Source organism: Pyxicephalus adspersus, chromosome 11, assembly GCF_032062135.1.
Source record: "Pyxicephalus adspersus chromosome 11, UCB_Pads_2.0, whole genome shotgun sequence".
Lineage (NCBI taxonomy): Eukaryota > Metazoa > Chordata > Amphibia > Anura > Pyxicephalidae > Pyxicephalus > Pyxicephalus adspersus.
In genome coordinates this window covers 50,263,305-50,284,725 of record NC_092868.1, presented here as the reverse complement: position 1 = coordinate 50,284,725, position 21,421 = coordinate 50,263,305, and the positions used below count along the sequence as shown (strand labels likewise).

Below are 21,421 nucleotides of genomic sequence, written 5' to 3'. Positions count from 1 at the left end.
TTAGGGAACTGTTGAAGGGAACTTCTTTTTGGAGTTGTAAATGCAGATCAAACTATGGAGCTGATATTGTGATCCTCAACAATCGCCCCTCTGTGTCCCCGTTCTACTCACTCCCAGGCAATGCCATAATTACGGTAAACCCTTTGCGGTCTCGCCTGTAAATGCTGGCTGTGTTTTCTCGAGGGAAGAAATAGATGGCAGTGTGTGTGAGCGTGCTTTGCGGTGCTATATGAATTCCTTGTTTTGGTTTGCAGGTCCCATCTTCTATTTACATTTCCAAAATATACAGGAGCTCATTGTGTTTACTGGAATAACGTGGCAATCGCTGACTTTCAGGTGTGTTTAGTGCGCTGCCAGCCCATTCATGCTTCAAAGCAATGCATCATCTGAATTTCATTTTGCTGCAATTGAGTAAAATTATATATGAGCCAATCGCTTGTTTACTCTGCTCTCTAATGCTAATAATATTATTATTAATGAACAGGATTTATATAGCGCCAACACATATATATATAGCGCTGTTCATTAAATATGGGTTGCAAATGACAGACAGATACAGACAGTTACACAGGAGAAGGGGAGGACACAGGCCAGAAGAGCTTACAATCTAGAAGGTAAGGGAAATTGGGCAGCACGGTGGCTCAGGGGTTAGCCCTCAGGCCTTTGCACCGCTAGGTCCAAGGTTCGAGCCTTCGAGCCTTGGACCTATCCCAGCCAGGACACTATCTGCATGGAGTTTGCAGGTTCTCCTCGTGTTTGCGTGGGTTTCCTTTGGGTTGCCCTTAGACTACATTAATGACATTAGGGACATTGGATTGTGAACCCCTTTTTAGGGACAGCTAGTGACATGGCTATGGACTTTGTACAGCGCTGTGTAATATGATGGCGCTATATAAACACTGTGTAATAATACTGTTGCAGAGCTGATTGGCTCCTTGTGCTGCTTCTGTCTCTACTGTATACAGATTGCAAAAAGCTGATACCTGGTCATGTTCAGGTACTTGCATTGCTTTAAAAAAATGTTTTGAACCCTTTATGATCCCTAAATATAAGATGCTGGAAGTGACAGTAATCCAGGTGACGGTTTGTCATCACATGCTGTACTTTAATCGGTTAGCTTTGGTTACGTCACGTTTGTACATGAGCCATCGACCCCCTGTACAGTTGAAACCATCAGAGCCACATCAGTGCTCATTATTCCTGGTACTGAGCACTCCCCCCAGTGCTGCACAGTGACAGCACCGCCTGTCACCCAATATGTCACCATCCAGGCATTACTGGCTGGAAACATAATCAGGACTGACCGTTACATAATGAGCCAATTCCAGATCCGATGTCCCCCCTCCGGCTCAGGGTTGCTTTATATAGAAAGATGACTGCTATGTGTCCATGGCGTCTCTGTACACTGCGCAATGGTGAATATAGTACACTGTCATAAGGCTGTGACCAAGACACTAAAGCCGGCCTCATGTCACCATCTGCTAAATTAAGATGGAATTGTATGGATATCTCAATGTGTGTGGGTTCAATAGAGTTCAGAAAATTGGGGTGGGGATGTAAAGAATAGACTGCATGAGCTGGAATTTATTGTATTGCATTTTGGGATATAATGGAATCTTTTCAGTTTACCTAAGAAGACTTCTCATGCACCATTATCAGGTGATTCTAATTCAAATATAGCAGTTCCTCAATGCTGTTCATCAATCTGCTCTAGCAGATAGATGAACGACCAAACATGAACAACTGCTGAGCATTTCAATGTAGGAGATGCCTCTCACTTGTCCCCACCTACCTCCATAGAATGGCATTGTGGTCATCATTTGTTCATCTGTCACTGGCAATGATCATGAAAGACTGTTTCCATGGACAATCTTCTGATACAGGGCTTTGATCTGTACAATGTCTTCCAGACCTCTTACAGACATCAGATTTCTGTTGCTGGAAATGCGCTGTACACACAATCTGTTCTATGGAGAGGGGAGAAGGGAGGAAGAGCGGGCGGCATCCTGCGGAACTCTGCTCCATAGGAAAGTACAACGGTTCTTCGCTATTCGTAGTAATTATTCCATTAGGGGGCGCTGTACACAGCCTCCTGCTCCCTTACCCCTCCATAGAACTGATCAATGCTGTGTGTTCACCAGTCTGCCCTGGTGGATTGATTAACAACCCAGCGAGAATGACCAATGTGCTGCTCACTCCCCTCTCCAAAGAACAGAACTGCGCTGTGTGTACAGTGCTCAGCCACTCGCTTGTTTTACATATTGTCTCCTAGATTGTTAGCTCTTGGGGGCAGGGTCCTCTCCTCCTGCTGTGTCACTGTCTGTCATTTGCAACCCCTATTTAATGTACAGCGCTGCGTAATATGTTGGCGCTTTATAAATCCTGTATAATAATAATAAGCTTGGAAGTGGGATTGTGTTCCGGAGAACAAAGAGGGAGCCAGGCATTGTGTGTGACCACATGTGAGCCAGCAAGCCCACAGATCCTCTATCATTTCCTCCCGTACATTAATAAGCCATTAATATTTCCTACATTGTCATCATTCGGATAACCACACCATGTGGCGGTAACAAAGATTTCCCGCATGTAGAAATTTCAGCATCCCTACGCATTTTGACAATAACTCAACTTTCCGCAAGCAGGTTTCCATTATGAGTCATTGGAGCTCCTCCGGCCTTGCTGGGTGGAGGTTGGGAGCAGCTGCTGGCTGTGCAGACAGCAGAGAATTTGGCTCACAGACGGCTCCCTCCCATAATTACTTCAGCCCTGACTATTCTCCGTCAGGGATCAGCGTTCTGTGAGCTTCCCGCTGCGTTTATGGGCTAATGGCATGCCACTTGCTGCACTGGTGAGTCACAGACTGGGGGGTGACAACAGAATGGGGTCAACATCTTTCTGCAGCTTGGGACACGTGTGCCATGGCTCTGCCCAATAGGCGGACGTTGGGTGACAAAGCTATCCTTGTAACCTAGTGTGAGCAGCTGCAGTTTGGATTTCCAGAGCCAGAACGCGCGTTGCCAGTGTCTAGGAATAGCAGACAGACCTCTGAGTAGAACGGATCAGCTCCGCCGTTCAGCTCCCACCATCATTCTTCTTCCATTAACTTGCAGGTTAGTATGATCTATCTCTGGACCCCAAGGGAGATGGGGACAGTATAAAGAGGCCTCCCGTATTTCTAGACTCACTCTGAGAGTCACATCGGCACATTCTTGGCTTTGTTGGGGATGGCGTACACAGACGCTTGTTTATATTCAGCTAGCTTTGCTGCAGGATTAAGGCATAGTTGCTGACATCTTAAAAACCCCTGCGGCCCTCTGACCATCTCCTGTAGTAGGTTTGCAGTCTCTAACAGTCTTCTGTAGCTGGAAATACATTTTGGTAATTAGTATCCATGGCTATTTGTAACAGCAAGGAGTGGAGGTGTTTCTAAACTGTTAAAAAAACTCTCTAGTGGTTTCTTGTTGTCATTCTGTATAATTGAATGTATCGAAAAAAGAGACGGGGATTAGGTTGGCAATTAAGTTAATTATGTATTTATATTCTTAAACATCATACATAATTACAATAAAATATGTATAAATATCTTCAACTTTGTTGTAACATCACAGAGTTCAGATATTCAAACTTTACAGTTTGCTTCTAACGTATATTTCAAATATTTGTCCCGACGTGTTTCGCCATTTAGGTTTCCACGAGGGTACAACTGTTGTCTAAATATGTTCAAAAATAATAAATAAATAAACAACATATAAATAAAATAAGTAGATGGAGTGTAAGCTCTCCGGGGCAGGGTCCTCGTCCTTAGTCACTGTCTGTATTCGTCTGTCATTTCCAACCCCTATTTAATGTACAACGCTGTGCAATATATTGGCACTATATAAATCCTGCTTATTAATAATAATAATAATAATAATAATAATAATTTTAATAAAAAGTAGATGTGAGATTGTAGTCTATGTACATGTATATAACAACAATGTCTATTAAATATCAGGAGACATATATCCAATAGGCACTCTGTCAGTCTACTATGATATGTCTCCAATCACACCTGCTGCATTACTCTGACCATCACTTGTGTTGTTCTGTAGCATTTTATTAAGCGTTATGGGAAATGTTAAGTGAAGCTCTTTGGTATATATTGTTTGGCTTCCAAGTTGATTAGTAAAGGAGCTGTAATGGCAGTGATCTTGTGTATCATGCTAACAATGTCTGACTGTCTCCTATTGCATGTCTTCAGTCTCCATTGTCACCTGTAGTTTGTCTCTTACCATCTCCTGTGTTAGGTTTAACCTGTGTTAAGTCTGACTGTTTTCTTTAGCATTATATATACTGAATGGTTTTTGCAGCCCCTTTTGGTGATGTCCGAGACTACAACTGATGCCCCCTATATCTTCAAACTTTTGGCCCCTTGTGGTGATGTCAAGGAGCACAATTAAGGTCACCTATATCTTCCATGTCTTGGTCCCTTTGGGTCATGTTCAAGGCCACAATTTAGGTCCCCTATATCTTCCAAATTTTGTCCCCTTTTGGTGATGCAGGGACCACAACTGAAGCCCTCTAAATCTCCCATGTTTTGGCTGCTTTTGGTTATCGGATGTCAGGGGCCATGGTTGAGGACCCCCTATATCTTCTATGTTTGAGTGATGTTAGGGACCACAACTGAAGCTCCCTATATCTTCCAAGTTTTGCCCCATTTGGTGACGTCTGGGACCACAGTTAAGGCTCCCCTAGCATTGGTGCATTCAGGTCTGATGCATTTTTTTCTTAAAGGGAGGCTGACTCCCATCCTAAAAATGTTTGATCCATACCTGTCATGCAGGACCAATGGACTCCATCATTATGAATCACTGACCTGAGACGAGGAGCTGACCTCACATTATTCAACTCCATGCTTATTCCTGGTCAGTGACCTAACAAATATTGATGCCAGAGAGAGCCAAGCAACCGCCATTTTGTTGGAGGTGATCAAAATTGGCATCTTTCACTGGTTTTCTTTAAAGGATCATCAACAGTTACATGAAAAATATGAGAAAATATGTGATGTTATACATAACACGGTTCTGTTTTTACTGATTTTGTCAGTTTGAGCAGCTTTATATAATCTGTGGTTATGGCTTTCCCCAGGTACACAGATTACAACTAGGGGGGAGCATTCTGAAATACAAGTTTGCTTTGTTAGGAGAATGGCTATATATATAAACAATCCAAAAATCAGGGTTTATTACATTTGGGAAAATGGAAGGAGCCATGGAAAAAATTACTTTTCTCTGCTGTGGCCAACGGTCCACCCAGAATTTCTGGTGTATAGAACAGATGCAGCCTGATTTTACTAAGTCCTTTCCTCCCACAACTATTTCATGATTGCAAAGTAGCCAACTTTTACTGTAAGATGTGGAGCTTGGGGATACCCAAGAAGAGGACACGCATTCCATACCTTGTCCTGGAAGAAGTCAGATTTAACAAAATATAACCATGTTAGATGGTGAATTAGAGCTGAGTCTCTTAGTTCTATTGGATGGCGATAGAGTTCGATGATGGAAGTTCATTTTTGTAGTAACTAACTGGGACCATAGCAGTGTGCAGTCTGAACCCCTCTGTCCTTATCCAGATCTCAATCTGATTGGCTATGCTAGAGAACACATAAGGTTCCTATTTTTGATGCTTTGATGAATCGGTGAATGCCATTTTCCCAATGCTGCCCTTAGCTAACTCTTCTCTTGTCTTTTACAGATGATTCTCCGCTGATCTTTGTGTTTGGATAGTCATCATGGATCACTCGCTTTCCACCTCCCCTCTTCCTCTTGACTCCTCTCTGCCCTTTTATGACTCCTCGCATGCCCTCCACCTTCTGCGGGGCATCAATGAGTTGAGGGCCGAGCACAAGTTCTTTGACATGACTGTAAGTGCCGGTGGGCAAGATTTCCCATGTCACCGCACCGTTTTGGCTGCTGCCAGCAACTACTTCCGTGCCATGTTTGCTGGGAGGTTGCGTGAGAGCAAGGCCGAAAGGGTGGAGCTTCATCAAGTAACCGGGCCCATCCTGGGTCTGCTGGTGGATTTTTGCTACACTGGCCGGGTGACTGTCACCCAAGAGAACGTGGAACCTCTCCTGCAGGCTGCTGATCTCTTCCAGTTCCCCTCAGTGAAAGAGGCCTGTTGTGCCTATCTGGAGCGCCAGTTGGATGTCAGTAACTGTCTAGAGATCCAGGACTTTGCAGAAGCCTATGCCTGCCGGGGTCTTGCCGAAAGCACCAAGCGCTTCATCCTGGCCCACATGCCACAGCTGGCCCAGGCCCGGGAGGTGGAGCGGTTGCCTTGGCAGAGGATGTTAGAGTATATCATGGATGATCGCCTTTGTGTAGACAAAGAGGAGGCGGCTTATCAGATTATCCTTAGGTGGGTCAGAGCTGACCTCCCTCATCGCCAGCACCGCTGGCCCGAACTCTTCCAGCACGTACGCCTACCCTTCATCCGCAGATTCTACCTGCTAGCCCATGTGGAGAGTGACCCCCTGGTCTACTTTAGCCCCTCCTGCTTGAGGCTAATCGGCGAAGCCCGTGCCTTTCAATCTTCCGAGTACGACCGACATGACCTACCCTGTGAGAGGATGAGGCCGAGACCATCTACGGGAATGGCAGAGATTTTAGTGATGGTGGGCGGCTGTGACCAGGACTGTGATGAGCTGGTGACGGTAGACTGTTATAACCCTCACACAGGGCAATGGAGGTACCTGGCGGAATTCCCGGACCACCTAGGAGGTGGCTACAGCATCGCAGCATTAGGAAATGACATCTATGTGACTGGTAAGTACTAATCTGGTTTCTTAGGCCTATTTCAGCATAATTAGGCATGAATGAAGTTACAAAAATAGTAATGCAGGTTGTACGGACAACCTCCGAAATTCATAGTCCTTTTTTCTTGTTACCGAGGTGGTGGAATTCTCGATATGAATGTTCAGTCTAATAGATAAAAAAAAAAGACCAACCAAGTGCATTTGGCAATGTGACAGACCTGGTCAAACATTTCCCTGCAGTCTGCATGAAAATACCTCTGATGAGGGGTCCATTACTTAGCTCTGCCAGAACAGAACACAGTATTTGCTTTTGTTATGTGCTTTAGGTATTTATTACAATAAACAGGCCATACCACTTTATTATGATGTTTTTGTGCTCAGTCAACCCCTGGCCCCATTTTACATTTATGTTCTAGAAATGAGATATCTGCCATGATTCCTAAATCTCTTCATCCGCTTGGGAGTTTTCAATGTTCTTGTGTACTTTTGTGTTTTCCAAGTAATTTTATGTTACTGTTGTTATATGGGCAGCGCTAGGTCCCAGGTTCGAATCTCAGCGAGGGCACTATCTGCATGGAGTTTGCAGGTTCTCCCCGTGTCTGTGTGGGTTTCCTCCGGGTACTCCGGTCTCCTCCCACATCCCAAAAACATGCAGTTAGCTTCATTGGCTTCCCCTCAAAATTGTCCTTAGACTACATTAATAACATATGACTATGGTAGGGACATTAGATTGTGAGCCCCCCTTTGAGGGACAGTTAGTGACATGACTATCAACTTTGTACAGCGCTGCGTAATATGATGGCGCTATATAAATACTGTGTAATAATAATAATAATTTGGAAGAATGGTAAACGTCTACTATGATTTCACATTTGAACCATATTCTCTGAGCAAAAGTAGCACCTAGAACATCTCTGTAAACTTTTCCAGGTATACATTAGGCCATTATTTGTCAACCAGGGTTCCTCCAGAGATTGCTTGGGGGTTCCTTGAGCAATGAGCAATTTGTACCTCTCAGGTCAGGTTAGGTGACACCAATGATCTTTTTGGCTATCTATAGGGGTGACATTCTTCCCACTGGCCAGCAATGTAGGAAGCATTCTTCCTACTGACCAATTTTCTAATATACTGTCATCTGTGTATATAGTAATTATAGAAGGAGTTCTCTAAGACCTGAAAGTTATTATGAGGGGTTCCCCTATGTTAAAAAGGTCGAGAAACACTGTGTTATCTTTTCCCTGAGCTTTGCAGCTGGAGTTGTTTGGTTGAATCTCCAACCTGCTGCAGGCTTTTTCCTTTGTGTACTTTGTCTGCAGACATGTTCCAGCAATGTTCAGAGCTGTTGGCCAATATCCATTTTGGGTAGACAGGTTCACATTTAGTACATGCTCATATCCTCAGCTTCCTCCACTTAATGATCACGCGCTGATGTATTAATAGCCAAGAAAGGCTGCAGCTCCTAATAAACAACTTCCAGCAAAAGAAAATACATTTCATTTGCAGCCGGAGAATTGTCAGTTTCTGAATCATGATGTTTTATGGGACCAAGCACGGAAGTCTAAACATGGCAATTAAAGAGATACTCTGCTCAAAACTATCAACTGTTAACAATGAACTCCAGGCAGATATCAAAGACTAAAGAAATAAAGCTTTATTGCATTTATATTTCCTAAGTGAAATGAGATTAGGTAAAAGAACGTGTGAGAGCATAATAAGCCAATGACAGATGAGCTCATCATTGAGCTGCTTCTGCTTTCAATGTCCATTCACAGGTTGGCACAGGTTGAGGATGTAGCCATTGGACTGTGCTGACCATATCACTAGCCTCAGGAGAAAATAAGGATAATAAATATTGCAGCAAAAAACAATTTTGCTTTTTTGTTTGTTGATATTCTATTCATTTTTTTTGTGTTAATGTTATTCTGGACAGAAGAGCTTACCCTTAGTTTTCCTGTGTTAACTTGCTCGAGCATATGTCTCAGTTTGCTGCATTCTTGAATGTCAAGGAAGGGAAAATTCCAACATGAAAAGTGAGACCGGGGCAGGAAGTGAGAGGAGCTGTGCAGAGGTGTTGTTCTGGATTAGGTGATTTACACCAAACCAAACCTGAAATGTCGGCTGTAGAGGAACTGATAAAAATAGCACCAAGATCAGTACTGAATAACAGCTGTCCGAAGTGCTAGTCCCTCCTTAGGGCCCGGGGCCAAGCCCACTCTCTCATCAATCTCCTTGACCTTTATATCACTTTGATGAGGCTGTATAAAAATTCTACTGGTCCCATATTATTAATGAATTGGCAGATAGAAAAAATAATCTTTTGTCTAGGGAGGTGAGATGGACCAAGCTGGTTCTGATACCATGGCAGTACCTTTTCCCGTACCTACAATTGGAGTAAAGGGGATTAGAGACTCCGCTTCAAAATATCCCAATGGTCACTAAGCCTGCTCCGTGCCGGCTCCTAAACGAAGTTGGCCTGAAGATTTGTCTTTTTGCCCATGATGCCCAGAAACTATTAGGCAATGCCAGGTTGGAAGTATGAAACAGATACTTAGAACCTGGCACAAGGCTTAAGGCAAAATTCACAGCCTGATGCCAGTTAACGCGGTGTGATTGTCTCGTTATGACAAAGTGGCAGTGACTTGGTCCCCAGAGAGTGCCTGGAGCAGGTGCAGAACAAGTATGACAGCCGTTATTACTGTATTAGCTGCACCATCTGTTTCTAGATTCATAGTGTCCAATCTTCTACAGGTTACCACTCAAAAAAATCCCCTCTTTTCTAGCTTCTTATATATATTTACCACCATGCATGGTGGTGTCGTGGATGGCATGGTAGTCTTGCTGCACAGGGTCTCTTGGAGACTTGAGCTACAAGATACCAGCATAACTCTTGTTAGCAGGGCATGCTGTCAGGTAACTCTGCTAACAGCTAAATAATTCTGTGTTCTCTGGAAGATAGTCTTTGTTGCCATAGCCTGTAGTCATATTCTCCTTCCCACTCTCTCAATAAACCTATTTAATGTACAGCGCTGCGTAATATGTTGGCGCTATATAAATCCTGTTTATTAATAATAATAATAATAAGTGTGGGAAAATGAAAAAATTACATGCTGGGTATGTGGTAGTACTGGATTGGTAAAAGACTGCATTTATATTATTTAATATATATATATAGATATTATATATATATATTTGTGTGTGTGTGTATATATAGAAATCTCCTGGGGAGGGTGACCTGTAAGAGAGGGTCTAGGTATGGCTACTACCTCTGAAAAAGGTAAAAGTCATTATTCAGATGGTCAGCTCCTAGGTGCAGAGTTAGCAATTCATAGCACACAACATATGGTTTTAAATCAGTCTAATAGTGAATATGTCATACATATATGTCCACCCTTTTCAAGCCCATGATTAGTGAATCTATCCATATCAAGTAATCTGGGTAGCCAACAATAAAATGAAGTGATGGGTCACCTTAGTCTTGTGGAATAAAACCAGTTAACTGGATGCATTGGCTCATCTTATTTCCACATGGACACCTTAAGTATCGGTCTATTTTAGATTTGAAGTAGGTCACTTTGCTAGGATAGATTCATAAATCATACAGGGAAGACCTGGAGAAGTGTTATGCTTTTTCCTGAAACAAATCTGTAACATAATAGTTAAATAGTAAGTCAGGTTGAAAAAAGACATCAAGTTCAACCACTAGGGAAATAAACATATTCCAGATGTAAAACCCTATGCACATAGTTGGTTCAGAGGAAGGCAAAAAAATCCCTGGTACAATTTGCTCCGACGAGAAAAAAATTCCTTCCTGATTCCATGAGGCGATCGGATGTTTCCTGGATCAACAGTCTCTGATATCTTTACTCTAAAGCTTTAACACCCAGTTATATTCTGTGCTTCTAGAAATCATCCAACTTTTTCTTAAAGCAATCTAAAGAACTTGCTGAAACAACTTCCTGAGGGAGCCGATTCCACATTTTCACAGACCTTACGCCCTCTTGTTCTTTGTAATGAACTTGAGGTGAATAATTGGGAAGAGAGTTCTCTATATGGACTATTTATATATTTATACAGGGTGATCATATCCCCCCCTATATGTCTCTTCTTAAGGGAGAATAGATTCAGTACAGCTAATCTCTCCTCATAGCTGAGCTCCTCCATTCCTTTTATTAGTTTAGTTGCCCTTCGCTGCACTCTCTCCAATTCCACAATGTCCTTTATGTGAACTGGTGCCCAAAACTGGACGGCATATTCCAGATGAGGTCTGACCAATGCTTTGTACAGGGGCAGAATAATGTCTCCATCTCTGCAGTCTATTCCTCTTTTATTACAAGAAAGTACTTTACTAGCTTTAGATATTGCAGCTTGGCATTGTATATGATATATCCATAGATATATATCCAAATGCATTTCCAAGCCATCTGACCATTCTGTCCTAATCCCATACATAAGGTTTTTATTACTGCCCCCACTGAGAAGATTCTCTCCCTGTGCTCCACAGACCAAAGTAAAGGAAATCATCCTGTTGCGTTGTCACTAAGAAAACAATAGAGAGGAAATCCTGCAACATGGACACTTTTTTTGTTGATATCGGTTTTTAAAAGAGCATTTCCCTTGCTTTGAAGAAATGTTCTCCCTTTCTGTTCTGTCTACAGGAAAGGAAAAAAATCCTAATCTCCCAGGTAGCAAAAATGACAAGAGTTTTAACCATTTTCTGCCTTTTCAAAAACAAAAAACTCAGATTTTGGCTTTAGAAGCACTTTAAGCTGATTATAGTCAATGATTGTAAAACCTTCTTCAGGTCTATAAAGAACTGGTGAGTATATAGCAGAAGGCTTACTTGGTTGAAAGTTTTTTTTTTTTTGGTCTATTACTCGCTGACATGCATATTATTACCTTTTTTTATTGTGTGTTTTAGGAGGGTCCGATGGCTCCCGCCTGTACGACTGTGTTTGGCGGTATAACTCCAGCGTGAATGAATGGACGGAGGTCTCTCCCATGCTGAAAGCCCGGGAATATCACAGCTCCACTGTTCTTAAAGGTCTTCTTTACGTCATCGCATCAGACAGCACAGAGCGCTATGACCACACCATAGACTCCTGGGAATCCCTTAGGCCTATGACGTACCCCATGGACAACTGCTCCACCACCTCCTGCCGGGGCAAGCTTTATGCCATTGGGTCACTTGAAGGCAAAGAGACTATGGTCATGCAGTGCTATGACCCCGACACGGACCTGTGGTCGTTGGTGAACTGTGGCCGGCTGCCTACCTGGTCATTTGCACCAAAAACTGTGACACTAAATGGATTCATTTATTTTGTCAGGTGAGTTTTTACTGGTCTATCAGTTCTGTTTTTGTGCATTGCTTTCAGAATCTGCTGAGAGGTGTGCTAAATGCCAGAATATTGTAACTTCCATGAGTTGTCAAGAAATGTAAAATCTGGGCAAATCTATGGCCACTAGGCAAATTTAATGTGACAAAAATGTGTGCAATTATTACAAGATCCTATGAACAGTGTCCTCACCACCATGTGCCAGTCTTCAACTTTATCTTCACTTGTATTATAACATTCTATAGTATGCTGCTGCTACTTTGTTGGCCTGATGTTTTGTAGTTGGATTATGGGATTGCTTCCATGTAAAGTAAAGTAGTCTACTAGCAGCTAGAAGCCTTTGCAGGCATTACACTGGAGTATCTTTAACTAGACATGACTGGTTCCCTTTAGGGAATCTAGGTACATACCTCAGACCACTGCACAGCCTTGGCTGTGGGTTCTGGCACTTAGCACATTTCTGTTTTCTTCATTTAATAGACTTAAATAGCAGACTCCATATTTCACCCCTTGGCATCAGTCTGGGTCCTGGCTCCTGCCACATAGCTCTGTTTCCTATCATATGTAAGCACAAGAGAATTCTGTGTCCTCCCCTGGTTACTGCCATTGCTTTGTTTTGTGCAGTAGAAGTTATGCCGTTTCCATACAACTACAAAATCAACTAGATTACCTATAAATATCATTATGCAGTATTACAAGACTCCGGCACATTACTGCAGGTAAGGTGTGTATTTCCTGGACATAATCTACCGTTTAGGTTTAGTAGTGCAGTTCTTCACATTGTATTACGGTATTCAATTAATGGTTAAAAGAACCCCGGTTCAGCCGTGTAGCTGCTATAGTCGCTTCCATCAGCATCAATAGTGCAACCAGTAAAATGCACAACATCTGGAAAAGTATACAAAGCATAATCCAATGCAAAAATACTCTACAACACGAAAGTAAGAATGATCCTTCTGACCCCCTTAAATTATCAAGAAATGATCTAGCGTATTTTGTAATGTCACCGTCTTTTCTTTACGGCTTTACCAGTATGGAGGTAAGGATTAGGGACTATAACTGACCTAGCAAGGGGCACGGGAAGTTTCAGCACACAAAAGCAGAGAAGGAGCTGCCATCAGTGCTTTGTAAACTCTCTCCAGCTCCAGGGACGGAGGAACTATGAGGCAAGAGTGCCAACTACTTGGCTTACCATGCTGCCTCTTCCACAAGGTTTCTCAAGCAGGGTTGCTACGGGTTCCTTGTGTAATGAGCAATTTGTGCCTGTCAGGTCAAGTTATCTGACACCAATGATCTTTGTGGTTATCTGTAAGGGTGACATTCTTCCCACTGGCCAGCAATGTAAGAGGCATTCTTCTCACTGACCACCATGTACTGTGAGTTGTGGATATAGTAATAGCAGGGGTTCTCTGAAGACCTGGAAGTTATTTTAAGGGTTTCCCCAGGTTAAAATAGCTTGAAAACACTGATCCACCATCCATGCTATGCTTATTTATTCAGTAGACAATGTATTGTGTAGAGAATGGATGTTTATATATAAAAACATGGATTTGGTTACTAGTCTGGTACAATATGTCTTTAGGGGGCACGGTCACATTGCCCCCCATACTTATAAGCACCAGGTACATCGCAATGTTGGTCACAAGAGAAGGATTGGCAGAGTTTAAGTAGTTCATAATGACCCTATTTATCGTACAGTGCTGCATATTATGTTGGCGCTATATAAATCTTGTTTAATAATAATAATAATAATAATAATAATGACCAATGTTTATTGGTCCTTTTAAGATGCCCATACACATAAGATTATAAGTTTACATTTTGACTTTCTCATTAGTTTGTAAACAGCACCCAACATCCCTAAATATGGGTTCTCGAGAAGCAAATTTCATAAAAACCATTTCCAAGTTGCTATTGTTCTCCAGTGCTGTATCTGTCTCCACTGCCCAAAATAGCAGCACTTCTGTTTATGGGAGAACCCAGCCAAAAAGTCAGAAACGGCATTTACATCTGAGCATCCTCCAATGTCTATAGGGGGGGCTTTGTATTTAGAAGCAGCTTTTAGACTGCTGAATCTATGTTAGTGATGATGTCCTTGGCAGAAACCGCAGTTTTTCTATTTTCGAAGATGGAGCTGTTGGATAAAGTTACACTTCAAGGAAGAAAACTGTTCCAGTGCCACGTTCTTGTTTTTACAGTTCTAATAAGCTCCGCTTTTCACCTTCAACCAAAAGTCCCTCTTACTGTTTTCAGTGCTATAAATATAGAAAGCTGAAAAACCTCATCTTGGCAGCAGCGTCAACCCATCCAAGAACAGAGCGTTCCCTCATATACCGAGAACATAAACACCGGCTAGAATGATACATAATTTTTAGAGGTCGCAATGTGCATACAGCCTGTGAGGCATTTATGTCTCTTGCTGGGATAAATCCCACGTGTCTTTTCTCCAGGAATGTTTGAGTGAATGTCGTTGTGAAATAGTTACCCTGGTTATTCTTAAGACGACAGCTGAAGGGTTCCTCTGCCAGTTACAGCTAATTCCACTCACCTGCTCCTGCCACACACACTTTTCCTATATTAAAACCGGGTCGGGTTCCTTGGATGCTATAAATGCTTTATTTTATTCAGGCTGTTCTGTTCTGTATATCATTATTACAAACTAAACTCCAGGTATTGATGAAATGCATATATGGTTGCTGGTTTACTTGTCAAACTTTCTTTATTTCTGTCTTCCAGTCCTGGTATTTAAACGGCTCTGCTGCACAGCCAGGTGGATGACTACTAGATTGTAAGCTCTTCGGGGCAGGGTCCTCTCCTCCTGTATCACTGTCTGTATTAGTCTGTCATTTGCAATCCCTATTTAATGTACAGGGCTGCGTAATATGTTGGCGCTATATAAATCCTGTTTAATAATAATATTAATAATGACACCATTTACAGTTAATCCAGTATTCTCCCCAGATATTTTTTTAAGCTGGGTGGAAAGAAGTTGTAGGAGGGTGGAAGCCCCTGTATTGTGACCCAACTTTTCAGCAACCACCCAAAAACAGCCAGGTGGCTACTGAAAAGTGCCAGGTGGTGCACCTGGATAAAAGGGTCTCCTTGCTCAACCCAGAATTTTTTTAAGCTGGTTGGGAAGAAATTTTAGGTGAGTGGCAGCCCCTGTATTGTGACCCAGCTCATCAGTAACCACCCAAAAACAGCCGGGTGGCTGCTGAAAAGTGCCAGGTGGTGCGCCTGGCTCAAAAGGTCTGGGTAGGACTTTGCAATGGTTTCCTCTTTCCATCCGCTTCTTCTGACAGTGAACTGTCAGCAGCAGACTGATTGCCTTCCTTTTTCTTTCCATCATGTTCCTGGGTAATAATTGGCATGCAACCCATCTGGCAGCCTTAATAATGCACTATTTATATTGCAGGGACGATTCTGCAGAAGTGGATGTATACAGTCCTATGGAGAATGAATGGAACAAAATTCCTCCTATGAAGCAGGTACATTGTCTGTTTTCTGTCTTCCTCCTTCTTAATTACTAATCTGTGCCCCCCTCCATTTCTTTTTAGGATCTTACAATTGTTTTAAGAACATTAACATTGCAGCATCTGTGCATGTCCTAGTTTTCATACAGCCTGTGAAGAAAATGCAGACTCGAGCACATGTTTGTGTTCTCTGCACTCTAGTGGTTTATCAATAGGAACATAAATTTACAGGCAAGTGTATTTTGTAAGGAAACTATCAAAACTTGCCCCAGTCTAATAGCCCTTCCCAAGGTATCCATACCGAAAATATATCTTTAGGCTGCAGTCAGACTTTAAACTGAACAGTAATATTGCTGTTGTAACTACCGCAGGTTCATGTTGGAGGAAGCCTGGCTGCGCTCGGAGGAAAACTGTTTGTGTCTGGCGGATATGACAACACCTTTGAACTTTCTGACGTGGTTGAGGCCTATGACCCAAAAACAAAAGAATGGAGCATCGTGGGACATCTTCCTCAGCCGACTTTCTGGCATGGCAGTGTCAGCATATTCAGGCAGTTTATGCCTCATACTCAATACAGCTTTGACGGCGTCCCTTTAGACAACGCAAACCATGAGCGAAATACAATCAACCTGAACAGACGACGGCAGCACTTGCACAACCACAACCTGAATGAGATGCACAGACGATAGGAGAAAATTCTAATATAGGACTATATTGAACTGACCAGGACAGTAAAGGGCCAATAGGTTTGTATGAGGTAACTGAGCACACTACACCTCTGTAGTTTATTACATGGATGGTTTATATTTTATTAATATTATATATTTATATATTTGATTTTTTTTCACGCATTCATGTGATCTCACTGAAGATTGTGCTTCCATTAGGAATATACTTGTGTAAATGCCAGTTTGCACCTGATTGTACTGTGGGCACCGCGATGGGTGCATACACTACCCCACGTTAAAAAAAAAAAAAAGCCCATTCTGAATATGGAAATGCCCTTGCCTACTTATTTGTGAAGGTCCATGCTCCAGGGCTGTCAACAATATCTGAGCTGAACAACCTAAACTTAATTTGTCAGGACAGGAACATAGAAGCCTCAAGCTGAAGATATTATTTTCCACTGATGCTGACGTAATAGGTTAAAAGAGACCTTCAACTTTTGTGATGTTTTCTTTAAATACATTGAGACTGTCAACACCCGACTCTAATCAGGGATGCTGGTTCAAGGATGGAGCACATCTCTGCGCCTGTGATTTATCACCATTTCAATTGCATCCTTCAGTTATTTGCCTCAACCGTGGGGAAAAAAATAATGCTAACCTGATATGTTCTCTCTAATCTACATACTTGATGTACAAAAGGTATCTTTCAGCTCTACCTTTGACTTGACAGAGATGAAGCATCCCTATGGTAACCCATGCTGGTAAAGCAAACCTTGCAGCTTAAAAACAAGGTCTTCCTACTTGAGTTGATCCTCTTCCCTGTTCCTGGATGTGAACTTGCAAATAAAAAAAATCCCTGCTGGAAGGATGAAGGTAAAACTAATATATTTACCTCTCGCCAGCTCCCTACTGTAGCAACTTGGTGAGGTTGCTGTCATCCACCTTTAGGCCAGATCTCAGAGAAAGTAGCCCAAATCTTGCAGTAAGTGTGTTCTCCCTAGGCCTTTTTAGCTGGGTGCACCACCCGGAACATTTCCGTAACCACCCAGCTAGGTGGTTACTGAAAAGATGGGTCACAATAAAGGGGGCTGCCACCCGCCTAGTTTTTTTCCCATCTATCCTAAAAACTGTGTTATGTTACTCAGCATTACCAGCAATCTGGTTTGGCAGGAGGATGAAACACTTCACCCCTTGCACTATGAAAGTTAGAAAAAAAAATGAGACTATCCATTTTCACTTTTTTAACTTTTATGTAGCCGTTATGGAAAATAGAAACAACTAATAACCAGACTTTGATGTGCAAGGTTTACTTTAACTGGATGGAAACTGGCCCATCAGGAAACACAGCCCAATCTCCACCGCTTAGATTTGCCTATATAGACAGCTACGCTGCAGTTTTTATCAGAGCATTATTATTAGAAAATTATATAAAGTATATTTTTGCTAGTAAACAGAAAGAACAAAAATATGTCAGACACCCCATTGAACATGTTAAGTCTTGAGTGTAACACATGCTTGTACTGGATTTTGTGGTTGTTATTAATGTTGTCAAGGTAAATGCCCCCATTGCCTACACATGGATAGTTTTGCAGCCATTTTGTTTGTCAAAAAAAATCTAGGAGGTATGGAAAGTATGAAAGCTCCTTCATCAGTGTGCTTCCTGTCCACGCCTAGTGACCTCACTCATGCGAGGCTGAACTTTCCTGACCATACAAGCATACAAAATGGCTGCTGACTTGCTGTGTAGACATCTGGGGTATCGATCTTTTGATTTAATCTGAAGATATGTTATAATTGCCATTTGAAGAGGTTCTGCATGAAAGTGAAATATTTACCTTACTAGGGGGGTAATTTGTATTAAAGGCCTGACGTTCCCATCAAGAAGCTTCTCTACGCGTAGCCTTAGATGAAAGCTGCCATTTTGCCTTTGCATATTAGGGTCTACTGTCCTGGAAAATTCAGCAAATGGCAGCTTCATCTTCAAAGTATTTTGCTTTGTGGCAGTCACTTTAAAGAGCAACTGTTTTTCACGTTTTATAAATATATAGATTGCCATTAATATTATGCAGTATTTGTATATCGCCAACATATTATGCAGCGCTGTACAAAATCTATAGTCATGTCACTAGCTGTCCCTTAAAGGGGCCCACAACCTAATGTCCCTACCATAGGTATATTTCGTCATTACAGTCTAAGGTCAATTTTTGGGGAAAGCCAATTAACCTAACTGCATGTGTTTGGAATGTGGGAGGAAACTGGAGTACCCAGAGGAAACCCACACAAACACGGGGAGAACCTGCAAACTCCATGCAGATAGCGTCTTGGCTGTTATTCGAACCTGGGACCCAGCGCTACAAAGGCCAGAGAGGTAACTGCTGCCCAACTGTGCTGCCATTGCTGAATTTGTCATGCAAAATCTAGGTTCTTATCTGCATTTTCCAGGCCAGATACTAAAAATGCTAAAGAAACATGGCAGGCAGATAATTATAAGTTGTCTCCAGACTTCTCTCATCATTCACAGAAAGGGCTTGTGCTATAATTACTCGTTATGGACTGTTTACCAAGCACGGTCCTGCTACCGAAGCCTGACACAAGATGTTTCCTTATTTCCAGCAGGCCAGGGTAACCCTTTACCACCAGGTCTGCAGATGCCTCCTTCAGTGTTTACAAATCTAAGCATGACATTCAAATGCTGCATGTGAAGATTTAGATGGTTTAAATGTTTTTAACAAAATAAGAAAAAAAAGAAAAGATAAAAACAGCTTTAACCAATTAGCACTTTGCCAGCAGTAGATTTTGTTTTTAGAATTCTTGATCATGCCAGAAAAAAAAGTGAAACTTTCTGATTTTTATAATATAAGGAGCAGGGGAAGAATATTCTCTGCGCACATAAAGCTTTCTGTCCCCGGACAATACAACAGGAAGTCAGTCACACAGCAAATTCTTTAGAAAAAGGAGTTAATGACTTGTACTGAGATACGGAATGCTGCCATTGCTGACCTGAATGCTCTCTGCCAGGCTGTTATGCTGACCCTCTGCTTATTTCTTCCAAGTCAGTGACTCCTAAGACTGAAATCAAATGGTCAGTATGACAGTGAGGTGTTCAGCAAAGGCACACTCTTATTCTACCATGATGGGTTCCCATCAAGTCTTAGAGCTAATAATGTGAATATACCAGGCTTCATTTATTCACAGGCTTAACAGAAAAACTGTCCATCTTATACAGCACACAGGTTTCCCCTTTTTCTTTTAGAGGTGAGACTAAAAAGGATGAATTTAGTGTATTGCTTTTTAATTCCCATAGGCTGCCATCAGGCTCATCCTTGAGCAAATTCATGTAAACTGGAGTGAATATAAAGATGGCAATCATGGCAAATGCATACAAACCTGCTTTACCTGTGATCCAATGCATTTCCAATAGGACCTTCTGCATCCAGATAAATGTCAATACAAAGCAGGACAATTACACCCTCAGTGTAGTAATTATGGTAAATGGGGATCTGCAGGTAAACTCTGCAATATACTTACTGTTCATTTCACCTAGTGGATGATGAATAGGGCGATATGTTTATTCTTTGTTTCACTGTCTGATGCCCTTGGTTGTGGACAGGCCTTTTCAACCTAGGATAAAATACGGGACTGCTGGTCCTAGATTGGTAGGGATGACATTGTAGCTGCTCAGACAGTGAAAATAAGAGACATTGGAGGTCTGGCTGCACTAAGAGAAGAAAGCCTGAAGAATTGAGGAATAAGGCAAGCATGCCACACTATTCATTCTCTATTCACAAGTTTAGCTTTAAGCTAGTGGTGATAGCATAACACAGCCATTTCCAGCTATAGTTGCTTTACACCCTGGAATAGGTCCATTGCTGTAGAGCAGTGTTTCCCAAACTTTTTAACATGAAAGAATTCCTTTGAAATAACTTTCAAGTCTTAAAGAACCCCCAGCTATAAATATTATATCCACAGCTCACAGTATATTAGTGTGATGGTCAGTAAAAAGAATTCCCTATTACATTGCTGGCCAGTGGCAGGCAGCCACCTTTACAAGATAGCCACAAAATTATTTGGTATCTGTTAAACTGACCTGAGAGGCACAAACTGCTCATTGCTTAAGGAACCCCGGCAACCTCTGGAGGAACCCTGATATAGAAACACTGCTGTAGTGGGACATACTTACCGTGAATATTACACATAAAGGAACACTAAGCGTGAATGACATGTTCAGTTTACTGTAGCTGATATATAGGAATTTCAATACTGCTTTGTGAGTTCAATAAGCTATTCAGAATTGGTGCACTATGTTTTTTTTATGCAATGTTCAACCATCACCGCAATCACTGACAACACTACACTTTGTACTGTAGCCTATCGGTCGTCTCACCTGTGATATCACGGGTTCCATGAGATAGGATAGGCTGCCAGCCTGCTTCGCCCACAGAATGCCTCGTACCGGGCAGGGCTGCACTTAGCCGATCCGAAGGGACTGTAGACACAGATATCTTAATAGTCTGATTTGTGCCTGAGCTAGGAGGACACAGCTCCAGTGCTAATTAATGGTTTATTAGAGAACCGTACGCATTTTATTCATGGGCTGAAAATAATGTGCAGTTTTTTGAATTTTGTGCTGAGTTTAATGTATTGCCTTATGTTTATTTTGTAAAACGTTTGAGATATTTTACACGACCATTGTCCTGTTTGGAATAAAGGTGAATAAAGTTGCATTTTAAAATAAATGTGCGATTTGTGAATTTTAAAAGGAACTTTTATCAAGTTTAAATAAAAATTATAATCGCTTCAAGTTGTGATCAGCGAGAGGATATCACCCATTTGGCCCTGGTCTGTTGGTTCTATTCTAGTAGAAAATACTACCTGTGCCATTTTTATTATACAGTATTTATATATAGAGCCAACATGTTGCACAGTGCTGTACAAAGTCCATAATCATATCACTAGCCAATTAACATAACTGCATATTTTTGGAATGTGGGAGTAAACCGATATATACATGGGAAACCCACGCAAACACAGGGAGAACCTGCAAACTCCATGCAGATAGTGTCCTGGCTGAGATTCAAACCTAGGACCTAGTGCTGCAAAGGCCAGAGTGCTAACCATTTAGCCACTGTGCTGCCATAGTACATCATAGAT

The 21,421-nt window shown here is 41.9% G+C and overlaps 1 protein-coding gene across 4 annotated transcripts in view; it reads left to right on the top strand.

The window, feature by feature from the left end:
• KLHL21 (kelch like family member 21) overlaps nt 1-21,006 on the top strand; it is a 44,921-nt gene extending 23,915 nt beyond the window's left edge. For 2 of the 4 annotated variants that reach the window (XM_072426272.1, XM_072426270.1), the window contains exons 2-5: nt 5,734-6,806; nt 11,715-12,120; nt 15,545-15,617; nt 15,974-21,006. In XM_072426272.1, coding sequence (XP_072282373.1) covers nt 5,771-6,806; nt 11,715-12,120; nt 15,545-15,617; nt 15,974-16,291 — 1,833 coding nt within the window. In that variant the 5' untranslated portion in view covers nt 5,734-5,770 and the 3' untranslated portion in view covers nt 16,292-21,006. Of the gene's footprint in view, nt 1-2,757; nt 2,849-2,915; nt 3,111-5,733; nt 6,807-11,714; nt 12,121-15,544; nt 15,618-15,973 lie in introns of those variants that run through there. The other 2 variants (XM_072426271.1, XM_072426269.1) reach the window with 2 other exon arrangements.
• The last annotated feature ends 415 nt before the right edge of the window (nt 21,007-21,421 follow it).